Raw genomic sequence first — 18,466 nt, 5'->3', positions numbered from 1 at the left:
CACCAGCAAAGCTGATCGGAAAAGAAGGTCTCTATATAGACCACAGACGACATTGTCCAGGCAACTCAGGAATTGATTTCCAGCAACCGTAAATATTCCGGCAAGGAGGACGTTCTCACTGCGGTTCTCGAACGGGTCTGTAACCAAAGAGCAGTTTTGTTGTTGTCGAGGAACTGTACTATTGGTAGAATGTACCGATAATTGTTTACAGACATGATGAAAAACAGTGTCATGCATCTGTATCACTTTGAAGAGAGCTGCAGCATTCAGTAAAGGCTCCTTGGCCTATCATAATACCATTTAACATACTATTTGAAGTCCCCGCGTAGCTTGATTATACCTGCTGCCTAAGAGCGGCCAGTTACGCAGTTTTGTATGTGCGTGGCTCTGTGTTGATGGTGTGTGCATGTGGGGGATGTTATTACACACGCACACAAGCACCTGTGTGTGTTCGTGTATGTGTGTTTGGATGAGAATGTGAGAGACTGACGATGAAAAAGATCAGGTGTAAGTGATTTTCCGACTGTATCTAAAAGAAATTATACCGTGTCGTGGAAACATAAGCGTTTAAGTAAGTACTTAGGCTCCTCCTAAATCCCGACCCATCTGATGAAAATGACATATTATCTTCTGTGTGAGAAAATAAAACTGTGAAAATGAAGATAGTGCATCTTACGAATTCAAAATCCTGTATCGCAGTCCCACTCGATGCGAGTAATGAGGTTCTTGAAAGCTATAAATCATCCAGAATACTATGAAAATCTAAAATGTAGATCCTCTGGTGGTTAAACCAGCGAACTAGAGCGCAGTCTTGAAACGTAACGAGGCTCCTGGACAATGCTCGTGGAATGCTGAAGTAATGTAAAATACCGAGAAAGCTCAACAAAATAATTTCGTCCTCTTGATATTGTACGCAAGAAAATCGGGTCATTTATGGGATCTGGGATTTCTCTTAACATATACGGTGTTTAAGTGATGAGTAAGTGCGAGGGATGTGCTAGCTTTCACTGTAGGTAAGTACGGAAGGAGACTGGAAATGACGTTATCTTAATGGGGAACTGGATACCACCTTACATGTAAATTCCAAAAGAAATGAAAAGAAGAAGCAATGCATGTATGAATCGCATTTGTTTAGGCGATGACACTGTACCTTACGAATGGCATAAGGGTTCCAAGGAAACAAGTACCGTGGAAGGCACTCTCAGAATTCCGCGTATCTCAGTTCTATTCCTTGAACTTTGGCATGTAGCGTGCCTTTTTCGGCTGAAATTGACAACTTATGAGCGGCAACGGAAAGAGGTTGGGTTGGGTTGGGTTGTTTTGGTGGAAGAGACCGAACAGCGAGGTCATCGGTCTCATCGGGTTAGGGAAGGACGGGGAAGGAAGTCGGCCGTGACCTTTCAAAGGAATCACCCCGGAATTTGCCTGGAGCGCTTTAGGAAAATCACGGAAAACCTACATCAGGATGGCAGGCCGTGGGATTGAACCATCGTCCTCCTGAATGCGAGTCCAGTGTGCTAACCACTGCGCCATGGAAAGAATCTGGAAAAATTGTTGACCATTTAGCTGTTCAGCTGTTATGTCAGTAGCATCTGGATACAGAGTTTGAGCAAGCTCTAACCCAAGCGTTGTAATGTAACAGTAGAGCTTCGAGTGATCAATTCATACACTGTTGCTCAATGCCAGTAATGCAATTGGCTGTTACAGAAAATGCATGATGAAGACGCTCGTCCTGAAATACGTTTTCTTTTCTAGCGTGTGTGAAGCGCAGAAGACTCGGCACTGGAGTTCTGAAAATTCTCATTAATTACATCGCGAGTCTTTGTATACAGCGCAGAGTACTGGAACGATCTCTTTCCATCAAACTACGGCATCAGAAAGATATGTCAACAATATACCGAAACATTCTTTTCAATGGACTAACAGCTAACGAAGAGTCCTACGGTTACTTCAGGCTGAACAGTGCTAGAGGGCAGACCACAAATGTCTCTATAACAATATTGCGAGATGTCGCTGATGGTAGGAATCGTCGCCGTCTGACTTGCGCATGTTCTCAGACATCGAAATCTGCCGCAGGAAAATGTCTTGAGTCCAATAAACAAGTTATAACAGACATAAATAACTGCCGCGCAGGATTAGCCGAGCGGTCTAAGGCGCTGCAGTCATGGGCTGGGTGGCTGGTCCTGGAGAAGGTTCGAGTCCTCCCTTGGGCATGGGAATGTGTGTTTGTCCTTAGGATCATTTAGGTTAAGTAGTGTGTAAGCTTAGGTACTGATGACCTTAGCAGTTAAGTCCCATAAGATTTCACACACATTTGAACACAAATTACTCCCCTTTTTTCGAACACAACCCATTCAGTACCAAAACATTGGACTGTATGTAGTAGTACGGAGCAGGCAGGAAGTGGTGAGGTGCTGGGCCGAAAATAAATGATTCATTTTGAAAATGATTTTATTGCAATCAGTTTCAAATCACAATACAGAAATTATGAAAACCGATAAGATGATAGCTTTTAACATTTGCATAAAATGATAAAAGACTCTATTCAAAACCATTGACCCGAATATTCACGTTACTTTCTTTACAAGGTAAATCTTTGACACACTATTTTGAAGTAAGTTAAGTTTAAGAAAGTAAATTTAAAAAAAAAAATTAATGTGGCCAATCACAGACGGCCCAGCACTGAGTACTAGTCAACGAACAATAGAGCCTGAAATTCACTGAAAACTTCAATATGTTTCTTAAGCCAAATCTTAGTTAAGTCTAACTGTAGTCACGTAATATTTCCAAATTTTACAATTTTTGATAGAAGCTGAATCTAGTAATAATATAATAACGTGCTGTACCAAATTTAAATTTTCACAGTTGGCTTAAAACTCAATGATATATTGTGAGAAAATCTTGCAATAACTTATACATCCTGTAACAAATTCTCGAAGCCTAACCTGATGCTTAAAGATATCAAGACTCAAGGTTACTGCAAACAGAAAACAGTTACAGAGCAAAATTGTATAATTACAAGTTAGACAGCTCGAAAGAGAGTGAATAAATTTAACAACAAATCATTCAACTCATGTAGATGGTGTCGTATTCAACTATTAATAGTACGAGAGTCAGCCTCTGCCAAATTGGCCAACCTCATGGGAGTCTGCCACTTCCTATAGCTCAGGCCGAATTTGCAAAATATTGAAAAGAGCGAAACTAACAGAAACAAGCGATTACTACCAGCAGCTAACTGTACACATAACACACAAGGTATATCACTCACAAGTTTAAAACGGTATATTTAGTTATCGGTACTTCTGTGGTCATAAGAGTTTAGTTAATACTAGAGTAACAAATAACGTGACCGGCAGCCAGGCCACTGTAAGTTTAGGCTCTACTTGCAACGATGCTAGTTATTTAAGTACTTAATGAACTTTTCTGAGGTTTTACGTGAATAAGCACTCTTCAATCAGGGCGCTAGAAACTAAGTCTATCAATATACAACCATTTCTCACCGCTTTTTCGAGGATCTGCATATTTTGGAACACGGTATGAATATTACAGTTTCCTCTGACTTTAACTAAAACAATATCGTGGAGGCAGATGATCAGGTCTAGGAAGGACGGACACAACTGCCCTCATTAGCTTGTCACAATGCTGATGACGTCCCACAGTACAAGTGAGAACTGAGCTCTGATTTGTAATCCAGAATGACGGTTGATCCGCACAACTGCTCCTCATTAAGCTGACAGGCCACCACCAGGATACGCCCCACCATTCACGCTGCCACAACAAATCATGTCCGCAGGCGCCGCCCTTTACTTGACGCATACAAGGCTTAGCGACTGTCCAGGCACTGTAGCAAATTTGAGTTCTTAGCCGCCAGAAACACGTCGTAGCGCGAGTGGGCACTTGAATCCAGCGTCAACGCGCAAGCGCATCTCAGAAGGGTAACCTAAAGACCAAGGTCGGTCAAACAAAAGAGGTGCTGCAAGGTCGACAAGGACGGCTGTAGCTGAAGACTGCTGGTGCACGAGTCACTCTGTGCATTGGCCTAGTAGTAACCGCATTTGTGACAAAAACACAGAATATCACTGCATATTCGAGGTATTTTGTCTTCGTCTCAACATACTATAGAGACAATTGCGCTCTACTACTCGTGATAAAGTTTTTTTTTTCTTAGTACTGGTGGTCTAGAGGTAGCGTCTTTAATTAATAATCAAAATATCCTCGGTTCCGGTTTCGAACTCCGCCACAGCTTCAATTTTGAGAAAATCATCAGTAATGGCGGTCGAAGGCTTCCGGGGTAAGAAGTCACCCTCATTCTGCCAACGGCTTTGTCAAAGAGGCCGGAGGAGCGGACAGAGGTTCAGGGCACTCTCTTGCTATGAGGTGGGACTGCTCCTAAAGGCGGAAGAATCAGCAATGATCAAGGACGTGAGAATGCAGAAGGCAATGGAAACCATTTCATTAAAGACATGTACTGTAAATATCGCTCTCGGGTGAGTCGTCGGATGTCGTTGCGAAAACTCCATATTTCGTCGCTCAGATGCGCCACGGAATATTGTGGAGTTTTCACAACGACGTCCGACGCCTCGCCCGAGAACCATCTCAAGTAACACAAAGACACATACTTTTTATCCACAGGACATGTGACCTTCAATTGAAAAGTGTGTCCCGATTGTGCCTTCATTGGCAAAATATTCCGGAATAGTCCGCCATTCGGGTCTCCGGGAGGATACTGCCAAAGACTTGGTGACCATCGGAAAAAGAATGAATAACCTACGAAATGATAATGTTCTACGAATCGGTGCGTGGAATGGCAGAAGTTGGAACGTTGCAGGGGAACTAGAAAATGCGAAAAGGGAAATTCAAAGGCTCAAACTAGATACCGTGGAGATCAGTGATGCGGAATGGAAAGAAGACAAGGATTTCTGGTAAGATAAGCATAGGGCAAGATCAAAAGCAGTAATAAATGGAATAATGGGAGTAGGATTCGTTATAAATAGGAAATAAATGGAGATAGTGAGTTACTGTGTACAGTTCAGAGGTAGACTTGTTCTCATCAGAATCGACAGCAAATCAATACCGACAATGATAGCTCAGGTATACATGCCGACGTCGCAAGCGGATGACGAAGGCAGAGAGAACGTATATGAGGATTTTGTAAGGATAATACAGAACGTAAAGGAAGATGACAATCTAATACTCGTGGGTAACTGGAATGCCGTTGTAGGGCAAGGAGTAGAAGAAAAGGTTACAGGAGTATATTGGCTTGGTACTAGGAATGAGAGAGGAGAAAGACTAATTGAGTTCTGCAATAAATTTCAGTTAGTAACAGCGAATACCTATTCAGGAATCACAAGAGGAGGAGGTATATTAGCAAAAGAGCTGGCTGATATAGGAAGACGCACCCAGGAGCAGATATAAACTCATGTCACAATTTAGTAGTAATGAAGAATAGGCTGAAGTTTAAGAGATTAGTCAGGAAAAATCAATGGGCAAAGAAGTGCGGTACGAAAGTACTAACAAATGTAGAAATACACTGGAAGTTTTCTGAAGTTATAGGTACTGCGGTAAGGAATAGATCATCAGGCAGTTCAGTTAAAGAGCAATGGATATCTCTAAGAGGGACGATAACAGAAACGGGAAAGAAAAGTGTAGGTAGAGAAAAGGTAACTGCGAAGAAAATAGGAAATGCAGGGTAGCTAAGGCGAAACGGTTCCAGTAAAAAGCTGAAGAAATCGAAAAGAAAATGTTTTTGGAAGGGCAGACAACATATAGAAAATTGAAAAGACACTTCGGCGAAATTAAAAGCAAGAGTGCTGACATTAAGAGTACAATAGGAATTCCACTGTTAACTGCAAGAAAGAGAGAAGTTAGTCGAAAAAGTACATTGATTACCTCTATGAGGGGGAAGACTCGTCTATGATAGGAGATATGATAGGAGAAGAACTTGGAGTCGATATAAAAGAGAGGGGGGTCAAGAATTAGAATCAGAATTTAAAAGATTTGGAAGACTTACAATCGAATAATGCAGAAGGGATAGATAACATTCCACTGGAATTTCTAAAACCATTGAGTGAAATGGCAACAAAACGAATATTCACATTGGTGCGCAGACTGGTGATATACCTTCTGACTTCGGAAAACTATCATCCACACTCTTCCGAATATCGCAGGAGCCGACAAGTGCGAGAATTATCGCACAATCAGCTTAACAGCTCATGCGTCCAAGTTGCAGACACGAATAATACATAGAACAATGGATAAGAAAATTGAGAATGTTACATGACGATCAGTTTCACTTTAGGAAAGATAAAGTCACATAATTCTTTCGTTGCGGTTAATAATGGAAGGAAGATTTAAGTAAAATCAAGACACGTTCTTAAGTTTTCTCGATCTGGAAAAAGCGTTACACAGTGTAAAATGGTATAAGATTTTCGAAACTCTGAAAAATATAGACGTAAGACACAGGAAAAGCGGGTAATACAAAATATGTACGCTAACCAAGAAGGAATAATAAGAGTGGGAAACGAACAACGAAGTCCTCGGAATAAAAAGGGTGTAAGGTATGTAGCTTTTCAACCCTACTGTTCAATCTGTACATCGAAGAAGATATTAAGGAAATAAAACAAAGGTTAGAATGTGGAATTAAAATTCAAAGTGGAAGGATGTCAAGGATAAGAATTAGCTGACTGCATTGCTATCCTCCAGTGGAAGTGGAGAACAATTACAGGATCTGTTGAACGTAATGAACAGTCTAATGAGTGCAGAACGGGGATTGAGAGTAATTCGAAGAGAAACGAAAGTAATGAGAAGCAGCAGAAATGAGAACAGCGAGGAATTTAACATCAGGCTTTATGATCACAGACTAGATGAAATTAAGGCATTCTGCTATCAAGGCAGCAAAATAACCTACGACGTTCTAAGCATAAAAAGCAGACTAATGATGATAGAAAGAGCATTCCTGGCCAAGAGAAGTCTACTAGTATCACACATGAGCGTTAATTTGAGAAAGAAATTTCTGAGAATGTACGTTTGGAGCTCAGTATTGTGTGGTAGTGAAAGACGAGCTAGGGGAAAACCAGAAAAGAAGGAAAACGAAGCATTTGAAAGGTGGTGTTACATAAGAATGCTGAAGGTTAGTTGGAGTTCTAAGGTAAGGAATGAGGAGATTCTCCGGAGTATCGGGGAGGACAAGAATATATGCAAGATAGTGACAAGAAGAAGGGACAGGATGATAGAACACATCTTAAGACGTCAGCGAATTCAGAAAATAAGTTCCGTGGTACCAGAGGGAGCTGTAAAGGGTAAAAACTGTAGTGGTAAACAGAGATTGGAATACACCGTGTAAATAATTGAGGACGTAGGTTGCAAGTGATTGCGATGAAGAGGGATTCGTGGCAGGCCGCATAAACCAATCACAAGACTGATGGCTCAAAAAAAAAAAAAAAAATAATTACTTGCGGATCAAATCACGCAACGGACTTGTTGATAAAAATGGTTCAGATATACATCTACATCTATACTCAGGAAGCCACCTTATGGTAGGTCTCGGAGGCTACTGCTGTCACGTACCCCATATGCTGCTCCAACCACGGATTGTGTGCGGGAAGAATGATTTGTTGATAAGCTTCTGTGTGAGCTATAACCTGTCTAATTTTACGTTCGTGGACTTTAAGCGAGATATGCGTAGGATGAAACAACGTGTTGTTTATCAGAACGGGACATATTTGTCGGCTGAGAATTATTCGTGATCTCTGTTTATAGCAAATAGACCTATTTCCCATCTGTCGATTGCTGTCTTTATTACGTAAAATTGGCCGATTTCGGGCAGTGTCACATATTTTCAAGTCATTCATTGCAATTACCGAGCAACTAGACTTAACAATACCATCACTTCTCATCCGGGCATTTATTAGTGGGTGTTCATATGCGGTGTGTTCACTTCCCACTTTTATGACCATTTCAACTCTGCTGGGGGCTCTTTCGCTGAGGTACTGAGAGTTTATGGTGGAATCGCATCTCATTCTTCTTTAAGATTCGAAATCTTAATTTCACTCCTGACGCCAGCATCCAAAATCATTGTTCCTGTGGAAGCTGGCGTCTGGAGCGAAATCCACGTTCCGACTCATGCCGAAGGTGCTCCATTGGGCTCAAGCCGGAAGTCTAGGCAGGCCAGTCCATTCTCGGAATGTTACTATCGATAGAACACTTCCTCGCAGATAATGCTTTATGAGACGGTGCATCATCGCGCTGATACAATGTCATCATCTACTGCACGCAGTAGCAATTCTGTAAAATGTGTTCATATTCTCCAGCACTTTGCGTTTTCTTAAGCACGATAGCGGACTATGGCTAACCAAGAAAAACACTCTTACATAGTACACTACCTCCTCAGTTCTTCACTGTTGGCACTACAGATGACGGCAGGTAACGTTCCCCAGGCATTCGCCAAACACAAACCATTCCATCTGATGGTCACATAGTGTAGCATGGTTCGTCACTCTTATCATTCGCGTCCAGTCATCCATCTTCCAGTGGGATCACTCTTCCATCTGAAGCATCGATTTACAGTGATTACTCCTTTTTTGGCCTCAGTAATTCTCAATGGTCCTTGTCCTTCAGTAAGCCTACACGACATCTGCCCTGTTCCTTCTCGTTTCCGCTTCACGGTCACAAACAGTCTCTTCTGCAACCTTGGAAGTTCTGAAACGTCCCTTGACCCATTCTGCTGTTTCATCTTCTCTACTGGCAACTCATACCTCATTTTACATTGGCTCGTCCGGCTCTCGTAATATCAAGTGGTCGATTCCGCATTACAGATTGATGTCTGGTATTTCTGAGTAGATAAAGTACGACTACGGATGAATGACCAGTTCTCTCATCCTCATGAATATTCCACCTTCCACTTTTAAACAAACAATACTACTGGCCTATAAAACCTTCATTCTTAACATTCGATTCATGTTGTTGTTGTTTTGGTCTTCAGTCCAGAGACTGGTTTGATGCAGCTCTCCATGCTACTCTATCCTGTGCAAGCTTCTTCATCTCCCAGTACCTACTGCAACCTACATCCTTCTGTATCTGTTTAGTGTACTCATCTCTTGGTCTCCCTCTGCGATTTTTACCATCCACGCTGCCCTCCAGTATTAAATTGGTGATCCCTTGATGCCTCAGAATATGCCTTACCAACCGATTCCTTCTTCTAGTCAAGTTGTGCCACAAATTTTGGTTCTCTCCAATTCTATTCAATACCTCCTCAATAGTTATGTGATCTACCCATCTAATCTTCAGCATTCTTCTGTAGCATCACATTTCAAAAGCTTCTATTCTCTTCTTGTCTGAACAATTTATCGTCCACGTTTCACTTCCATACAAGGCTACACTGCATACAAATACTTTCAGAAACGACTCCCTGACACTATATATTCGATTCATAAATAGCACAAATTTCAGTATGAGTGACAGTAGCTTTGAGGTTTTTTACCACTAGAAAACTTATTTCAGAATGGATTTCAGATTTGGTGGAATTCTCAAATACAATGCTCATTTTGAATGATTAGTGTATGTGAACGAGAAGTAACAAGGCTTCCTTGCTCTTTCTGCTCTGAGGACGAGGGTCTGCTGCTTGAGTAAGTGCAGCCAGTGCTCCGTTGAACGCCACTACTTCCTGTGCTGTATGAAAACGGAAATTATTTTGCGAATAGCCCTCGTAAATTAATATCGATTATACATGAGAAACTACTTTTCTAGCGACAACCGTGAACACTGTGCGGCCGTCAAACCGTCATATGGTGTTCTACGTTGCTGACCTTCGACGCGTTGGCTACCTGTCTGGTTCGGTGGACTGGTGCCGTGATTCTGCTGTTTTGTGTTGCAGGGTGGGGACGTAACTGCAGCTTCCAAACCCTCGCTGGCCGCATCATAGGGGGAAGAAATGCCTCCATCCTGGAGTTCCCCTACCAGGTAAGTCACACTCCTCTGTTTTCCGCTAGACCTAGTTCTGAGGGTTTCCACAGCGATTTTCTTTCTTCCTCATAAACTTCTTCCACAAATTAATGCCTTTATTTGATACTAGAAGACTTCTCTCGGACACGATTGCCCTTTTTGTCAGTGCTAGTGCGCTTTTAATTTCGTTCTTGCTCCGTCCATCATGGCTTATTTTGCTTCCAACGTAGCAGAATTCCTTAACTTCGGCCACTTAGTTATCTCCAGTCCTGACGATAAGTTTTTCGCTGTTCTCATTTCTGCTACTTCTCATTACTTTCGTCTTTCTTCGATTAACTCTCAATCCATATTATATGTTCATCAGGCTATCCATTCCACTCAGCAGATCCTTTAATTCTTCTTCACTTTCACTGAGGATAGCAATGTCATCATCAAATCTTACCTCTGATATCCTTTCAGCTTGAATGCTAATCCTATTCTTATTCTGTATTTTATTTCGGTCAGTGCTACTTCGATGTATGCACTACACACTGAGATAGAAAGACTACACCCTGTCTTGCATCCTTTCTAATCCGAACACCTCGTTCTTGGTCTTCCACTCATACTCTTTCTTCTTGAATGTTGCACATGTTGTATATTATCTGTCTTTCCCTATAGCTAAACCCTATGTTTTTCAGACTATCGAACATCTTGCACCATTTTACATTGTGGTACGCCTTTTCCAGGTCGACAAATCCTATGAAAGTGTCTTGATTTTTCTTCAGTCTTGCTTCCATTATCAATCGCAACGTTGCCTCCTTTCCCAAAGCAAGACTGATCGACATGTAACACATCTTCAGTACATTATTCTTCTCACCGAAATGAATGCATGATCTGTTAAGCTGATTGTGTAATAATCCTTGTTCTTGTCGGCTCTTGCAATATTCGGAAAGGTGAGGATGATATTTTTCCGAAAGTCTCATGGTATATCGCCAGCCTCATACATTCTACACACCTACGTCAATAATCGTTATGCTCCCACTTCTCCCGATAATTTTAGAAATTCCAATGGAATGTTGTTTACCTCATCCGCCTTATTTGATCTTAAGTTGCCAAAAATTCATTTAAATTCTTATTCTAATACTGTATTCCCTCTCTCTTCCCTGCCGACTCGTGTATCTTCTTCTGTCATGTAGTGAGACACTTACTCCCCATTACAGAGGCTTTCCAACTATCCCCTCACTTCCCTCTATTTAACAATGGAATTCCCATTGCACTCTCATTTTTCCTGCCCAACTTCCAATTTCACAGAATGCTGTTTTGGCTTTGTTATAAGCTGAATCAGTCCTTCCAAGAGTCGTTTCTTATTCGATTTCTTCACATTTTGCAAGCAGCAATTTCGCCTTAGCGTCCGTGCACTCCTGTTTATTCTATTATTATGTGACTTTCATTTCTGCGTTCCTAAATTTTTGAACGTTTTTGTACTCTGCTCTTTCGTCAATCAACTGAAGTACTTCTTCTGTTATCCGCGGTTTGTTCGTAGTTACCTTCCTCATACCTATGTTTTTCTTTCCAACTTTGGTAACTGCCCTTTTCAGATATATTTATTCTTCTTCGACTGAACAGCCTATTCGGGTATTCATTGTGGTATCTATAGCCTAAGAGAAGTTGAAGCATATGTCTTCATTCCTTGTTACTCCCTTATCCCTTTTCTTTACGCTTTGATTCTCCTTGGCCAGTCTCATAACCTTCAACCTACTCTTCCTCATTACTAAATTGGGATCTGCTCCTGGGCACCCCTTACAATCCAGTATCCTATTTCGGAATCTCTGTCTCACCATGATGTAGTTAACTGGATCTCCTGGGTTTTTCCAAGTGTACCTCCTCTCCTTGTTGGTTCTTGAACAGAGTATTCGATATTACTAGATGAAATTTGTTGAAGGACTCAGTCTTTCTCCCCTCTCATGCGTACTGCACTCTCTCGTAATCCTTTCTTCTGTTCTGAGTGTATCATGTACCTAACTGACAAAACCAAGCCTCTTTATAAACATCTCCCCCGCCGCAAGAATTTAATACACATTCACTTCTTCCAGTCTACAACCACCATAAGCTGTAGTCTACATCCAGCCATACTGACAGCTCCATGTCTGTCTTCCAGGTGTCGCTGCAACGCAAGTATATCATCGGCAACGGCGGCAGCCACTTTTGTGGTGGCTCCATCATCGACGCCCGTCACGTGCTTACCGCTGGTCACTGCCTCTATCCGTATCGGTAGGTCTGATAATTTTTTTCTTTTTTTTTTCGAGTCACCAGTCTTCTGACCGGTCTGTTACGACCGGCACTACTTACTCGCCATTGTCAACATCTTTCTTTCAGAGTAGCGCTTCGTCCTCCATTATTTTTGGATATGTACCAATCTTAGTCTTACCCTGGAGCTTTTACCCTCTACAGTTGCCACAATAATTACAATGGTAATTATTACTCTGTCTTACCCATGTCCTATCATCCTGTATCTTCTTCTTGTCAGTTTTTTTCCACATGATTCTTTCTTCGCCCATTCTATCAGCAGCTCGTGGTCTTTTGTTGAGCGTTACTGAATCTCCAGCACGTGTCTTCCGGTTTCGATTCGTGGCTGGGTCGCGGATGTTTTCCGCTCGGGACCGAGTGTGTGCGTGTTTGTCCACCATTGTTTCATCTTCATTATCAACGTGCAATTGTCGTCAAATAAAATGACTTGCACCAAGTGACCGAACATCGCAGATGGGACTTCCGGTCAATAATGCCACGCGAAAATTTCGTTTTCTCCATTCTGCGGATCTTATTAGTCCACCTAATTTCAAATATCCTCCCGTAGCAACACGTCTCAAACGCCCCGAGTCTCTTCTTATCCGGTTTTATCCCAGTCCACGATTCACTTCTAGACACTGCTGTGCTCCCAATTCTCACTCTCAGTAATTTCGTCCTGAAATTAAGAGCGATGTTTGATACTAGTAGCCTTCTTATGGCCATGAATGCCCCCTTTCTTCTGTGCTAGGTTCATTTTTACGTCCTCTTTGCTTCGTCCGCCATGTTTTATTTTGTACGTAGCAGAACTGCTTCACCTTCACCCCGAATTTCGATCCGACTCACTCACTGTTTCTTCTATGTATAAACTGCGCTCCAAGGGAGAAAGTCCTACACCCTTTTTAATTCCTACTTCGTTCTTCGTCTTCCACTCTTATTGTTCCCTCTTTGTTTCTGTACAAACAGTACATTACAGTCATTTCGCTTTACACAAATGTTTCTGGGAATTTCGAACGCGTTGCGATATTTTACATTGGCTAACGGTTTTTCTATGTCTACAACTCATATGAACGTTTCTTACTTCGATTAGCAGGCCCAACGTCAGAATTGCCTCCGCAATGCCTTTTCCTTTCGGAAGGAAAAATTGACTGTTGTCTAACACATCTTCAGTTTTCTTTTCCATTCTTTTTTATGTTATCCTTCTCAGCGACTTCGATGCGTGCTGATTCTGCAATACTTCTCGCACCTCCTGTCTTACCATGAGCATTTCTGTACTCCCCTCTTTCGTCGATTAAGTGAAGAATTACTTCTGTTACCCAGTGTTTTTTCGCAGCTGTCTACCTTGTATATACCTCTCCAGCTACTGTGGTGACTCTTCTATGAGATGTCCACTCCCCTACGACTCAACTGCTTACTGTGATATTCATTATCGTATTACGTACATCCGCAGAGAGCTTCAATCGCACATCGTCATTTTTCACAGTTCTTTACGCCTTTTTATCCACAAAAATTCTTCTGAGCGATTCTCTTAAAGTACAGCCTATTCTACATTTTACTAAACTGTGATATCAATCTGTATCTGTTCCTGGGTATGCCTTCTAATCCGTTGATTTCGAAATCTCTGTCTCACCATGATGCAATCCAGTAGGGATCTCGCTATATCTCTAAGGCGTTTAGAAGTAAACCTCTTTTCTCTTACATATTGCTAAAGACTCTTTATCTATATAAAATTACTATTTATTCTTCATTAAAAGCGATGCACTTGGTTCATTCGTGAATCCAACCCTCTGACCCCTTTTGAGAATGTGTACTGACGTATGCAAATCTTTATAGCTTTTGTCGTTATGCCATTATGTTGTTGTTCCCGGAAACTGTTTAATCTGGAGCAAACAGTGCTCAGAGAGCGTCAGCTCCATGTCGTACGTTGGATGGGGTTTCACTGGCCAGTCCAGTTGTTCCATCATTTGACTTGTCACAAAATTGATTTACGGCCGTGTTTATCACTGTGATTCTACATCGTTTTCAGATTCATGCAATGTGTCTTACTCCTAATGGCTTCTATAATGTTCTGGAACGTCTCAATGAACCCAACGCCGTTGACGGTACGACTGCAGTCCATAAAATCAAGGACGATGATACCCTGATCATCACAGGAAGAAGCAGCTGACTGATTGCTGTATTTCGTCAAGTATCTAAATCCACAGCGAGGCTAAGCCACCATTATCATGTATAAATTAACAAAGTTTCTGCTCTTATTGCTTGCTCACAACTTCTTAGGTTTTGGAGATGTGGTATGGTGCCGTTTCATCTGTTGACTCGTCTTTTTCAGATCATAGAGTTACGCAAAAATTTCATTCCCTGACACTGTAATTGATGTTAAACTTAAATGAAGTTTCCAGCCGAGTGAGTCCGTGTCCGTTGAAATGGTATGACGTTTCGATGAGTGTTCCCTCCGTTCCTCCTCCTTCTCCCTCTTCCCTTTCCACTCGCCATGATAGACAACGACATCAGTTCATAATACTGCTCTTCCAAAGTACGTGCCAACTGCAGAGGTGCCACAGTTTCCAAAACATCACGGGTGGCATGTCTTCCTTATGATCTTGAGACCACAGCTGGCAGAGTATCACGCTCATGGATTCTGACATATCTATCTACGCGTATCATCTGCTCCACTCACTGGCGCTTTTCATCAGTGGTCACAGATTATGATATACACGGCGTTGTTTTTCAGTAATATCTTTTTTTTTTCTGCAGACTTCATACCCCGCGCATATAGCTGTTGTGAGTCGAATCATCTTCACACAGTTCTATAGACTTCTGCCGCTCTTCTCTGTTAAGAAATCTGTAACAGCACATTACTACTGCTTCGAATCCATTATCCAAAACTAGATTCAGAACATGTGTACGCATGAACAGTATCTTCAACTACATATGTAACTGGTGGTTGCTGATCCCGCCCTTAATCGTACAGCCAGAAGCCCAGAAACTACCACCCTGTGGCTTCTAGATATTTCTTCAAAATCACAGTTTATGTGACAACAACATCATAAATTGTACTGGTAAACTTGCTTGTAAAGAACGAGATATGTTAGTGCAACGTGCCTCTTTTTTTCTTAAAGAAGTTGGTTTCAACACTAACACAAATGAATTGCTATCAGTTGAGACTGAATCGAAACTTCGCAGGTGTTTTGTCTCAGCGACATGTTAATAAAGATGTTTCCCTTATATTCACGAATAACATTCTTCATCTAATACTTTTGTGTAGGCCAATGTTTGTAGGTATTATTAGTGCAGTACAGTCACAAAGATAGGGGATGTGACAAAATGAACGAATTTCTCGGTAAAAAGGCCACCGAAGCTCACTAGTTTCTTAGATCAGCTCAAACACAAAAAGAGAAAAAAGTAGATAAATAAAAACGAAACGTCAGACAAGATGATTGTGAGCAACTGTGTACCGTACCACATGCACGCTCTACGTGACATGTTAATCACATGTTCTATGAGCTGTACACGTTCTAAATGAAGATCACAACAACCAGCAATATGCGTGTTCTCTGAAAGGGGTGAATAATTTTTTGTCCTGCGTGTTTACTTTGAGAAAGAGTATCCTAACACACTATTCAATCTTAAAGAATTCCTCTTTTCCAGAAACGCTATTACTTACTGTCTGTTTCGACCATCGTAAAAAAAACTCTGCCACTATTTTAGTAACTCATTTCCTAATGTAAACCCCCTGCACAGCCTGATTCAAATCGACAATGGTCCAGTTCTTTTACTTCTGTTATACCCATGTTAAAAGTTACTTTGTAGATAGTACCTATTCTATTCTAATGATCTTCCAAGTCCTTTGCCACCCCATTGCTCAGAAGCAATTGCAACGTCATTAGCAAACCTTAAAAATTTGGTGTCATCTTCCGAATTTTAATTTCCAATATAATTTCCTGTTGATTTCCTTTACTGACTGCCCAATGTACAGATAAAATAACATAGTGGATATGTCACAACCCGATGTCACTCCCTTCTCTTCTTCTACGACAATTTTGTGTCCTTCTAACTGCAGTCTGATTACTGTCGTAACAAACTTTTCTCTCCTGCACTTTATTCCTGTTACATTCACAGTTTTCAATTGTGTACTCTAGTCAAAACTGTGAAAAGTTTTCTCTAAATGCTACAAGAAAATGTTTTACATTCTTTCTCCTGCCTTCTAAGATACGCCATAGGGTCTGTACCCCGTCGTGTCTTCCTACATTTCGCCAAAAAGTAAACTGATCTTCCCCTACATCACCATTTGATGGTACGGTGATATTCACACATTGTCTCCATACAGGTTTTCGGACGTTTTGCTGTGGAGGTGATTCCACATCTCTCACACTCTTCCAATCGTCGCACTCAGCATGTCCACTATCCATCAAAAATCTTCGAAGGAACTCCCTCAATAAAAGATGTGGTTTTCAAAGTGGGCTTGACAATTTAATTAACAGCAAACAGGAAAATTTCTACGAACGCTAAACAGAGAACAATTTGTCGAATTTACAGCTAAGGGAGAAGTGTGACTCACTGATCATTTCTACAAATTATTCGCTTCAGTTCAAAACTTATACTATGTCATCAAAGTATCCGGACACCTGGCTGAAAATGACTTAAAATGTTCGTGACGCCCTCCATCAATAATGCTGGACTTCAACATGGTGTTGGCCCATCCTTAGCTTTGACGACAGCTTCCACTCTCACAGGCATACGTTCAATCAGGTGCTGGAAGGTTTCTCGGGGAATGCCAGCCCATTCTTCACCGAGTGCTGCACTGAGGATAGGTATCGATGTCGGTCGGTGAGGCCTGACACAAAGTCCAAAACATTCCATGGATTTCAAGTCAGGACTCTGTGCAGGCCAGTCCATTACAGATTCCACAGGTCGTGCATTATGAACAGGTGCTCGATCTGTTGAAAGATACAATCGCCATCCCCGAATTGCTCTCAACAGTGGGAAGCAAGAAGGTGCTATAAAACATCAATGTAGGCCTGTGGTTGGTTCAAATGGCTCTGAGCACTATGGGACTTAACATCTATGGTCATCAGTCCCCTAGAACTTAGAACTACTTAAACGTAACTAACCTAAGGACATCACACAACACCCAATCATCACGAGGCAGAGAAAATCCCTGACCCCGCCGGGAATCGAACCCGGGTAGGCCTGTATTGTGATAGTGCCACGCAAAACAACAGTGACAGAAGAAAGATCTGGTGCCCCAGACTTATGGATCAGTCGTCTGAACTATTCACTTGGCCGCCTAAAAATTTTAAACATTTCTTTTAATTACTAAAACATCTCACCAGATTGGATCCAGACAGTATGGTGATCATTCTGCCGTTTTGTTATGAGAAGTACCGTCTACTTCTTAGTTAACCATCGGTAATTACAACCTTAATTAAGTAATCATTATGCAGAGGTAGCGAAGGGAGAAATGTTACAAGCTGTTATATAGAAAAGGATAAGGTCCACTGTAATAACAATAGATGCAGCTCTGTGGCCAGGAAACATACACACTGGTTGTTTATATTGTTATGCTTTTTACAGGAAGACTCTGAGCCGAGTGATAGTGTCAGCTGGAATGAGCAACGTCATGGACTTCGACGACCCGAACCTCCAGACCCAGGCAGCGGAGGCGGCATTCATCCACGACGGCTTCGACAACGATAAGCTCACCTACGACATCGGAATCCTCAGGGTCAGTGGTACTACAATACTCGCCACAGTACGTCCACCTCTTACTTCCGAGTTTCCCTTGCACTGTAATGGTTCCTTATGGGCGCCTGGGACGTAGTGAACGTATTGGTCACCGAGGGAGGTGGCATAGTGGTTGAGAAACTGGACTCATATCACAAGGATAGCGATTCAAATTCCCGTTCGGTCGTCGATATTTAGGTTTCTGTGATTTCCATAAATCACTTAAGGCAGATGCCAGGATGATTCCTTTAAAAGGGCACGCCGTATTTCCTTCCTCATACTTCAGCAATGCGAGCTTCTCTGCTCTCTACGAACCGCTATGAAATGGCAGAGGGTGCTTCCCTTCGGTTCTTCCCGTTCAATTCAGCTATGGATATTGTAAAGCATGACTGCTTCAGTGCCTCTGAGAGCACTTCAGTTAGTTGAATCTTGTCCTCGCGTCCGTGCGGGAGCGATACAGAGGAGTTATACCCAACAGAAATGGAAATAATTTTTTGGTGGCCAGAGCTTTTTTAGTATCCCGTTTTGCGGCTAGGAGCGC

The 18,466-nt window shown here is 41.8% G+C and overlaps 1 protein-coding gene across 1 annotated transcript in view; it reads left to right on the top strand.

Moving 5' to 3' along the window:
* LOC126335730 (trypsin-1-like) overlaps positions 1 to 18,466 on the top strand; it is a 53,701-nt gene that overhangs the window by 18,315 nt on the left and 16,920 nt on the right. Inside the window, exons 2-4 of the mRNA XM_049999186.1 lie at positions 9,872 to 9,957; positions 12,077 to 12,189; positions 17,776 to 17,926. Of these exons, the coding sequence (XP_049855143.1) occupies positions 9,872 to 9,957; positions 12,077 to 12,189; positions 17,776 to 17,926 (350 nt within the window). The remainder of the gene's footprint in view (positions 1 to 9,871; positions 9,958 to 12,076; positions 12,190 to 17,775; positions 17,927 to 18,466) is intronic.

This window comes from Schistocerca gregaria, chromosome 2 (genome assembly GCF_023897955.1).
Source record: "Schistocerca gregaria isolate iqSchGreg1 chromosome 2, iqSchGreg1.2, whole genome shotgun sequence".
NCBI classification, from domain to species: domain Eukaryota; kingdom Metazoa; phylum Arthropoda; class Insecta; order Orthoptera; family Acrididae; genus Schistocerca; species Schistocerca gregaria.
Note: the sequence above shows the minus strand (reverse complement) of the source record. Positions and strands in the feature narration are given on the sequence as shown.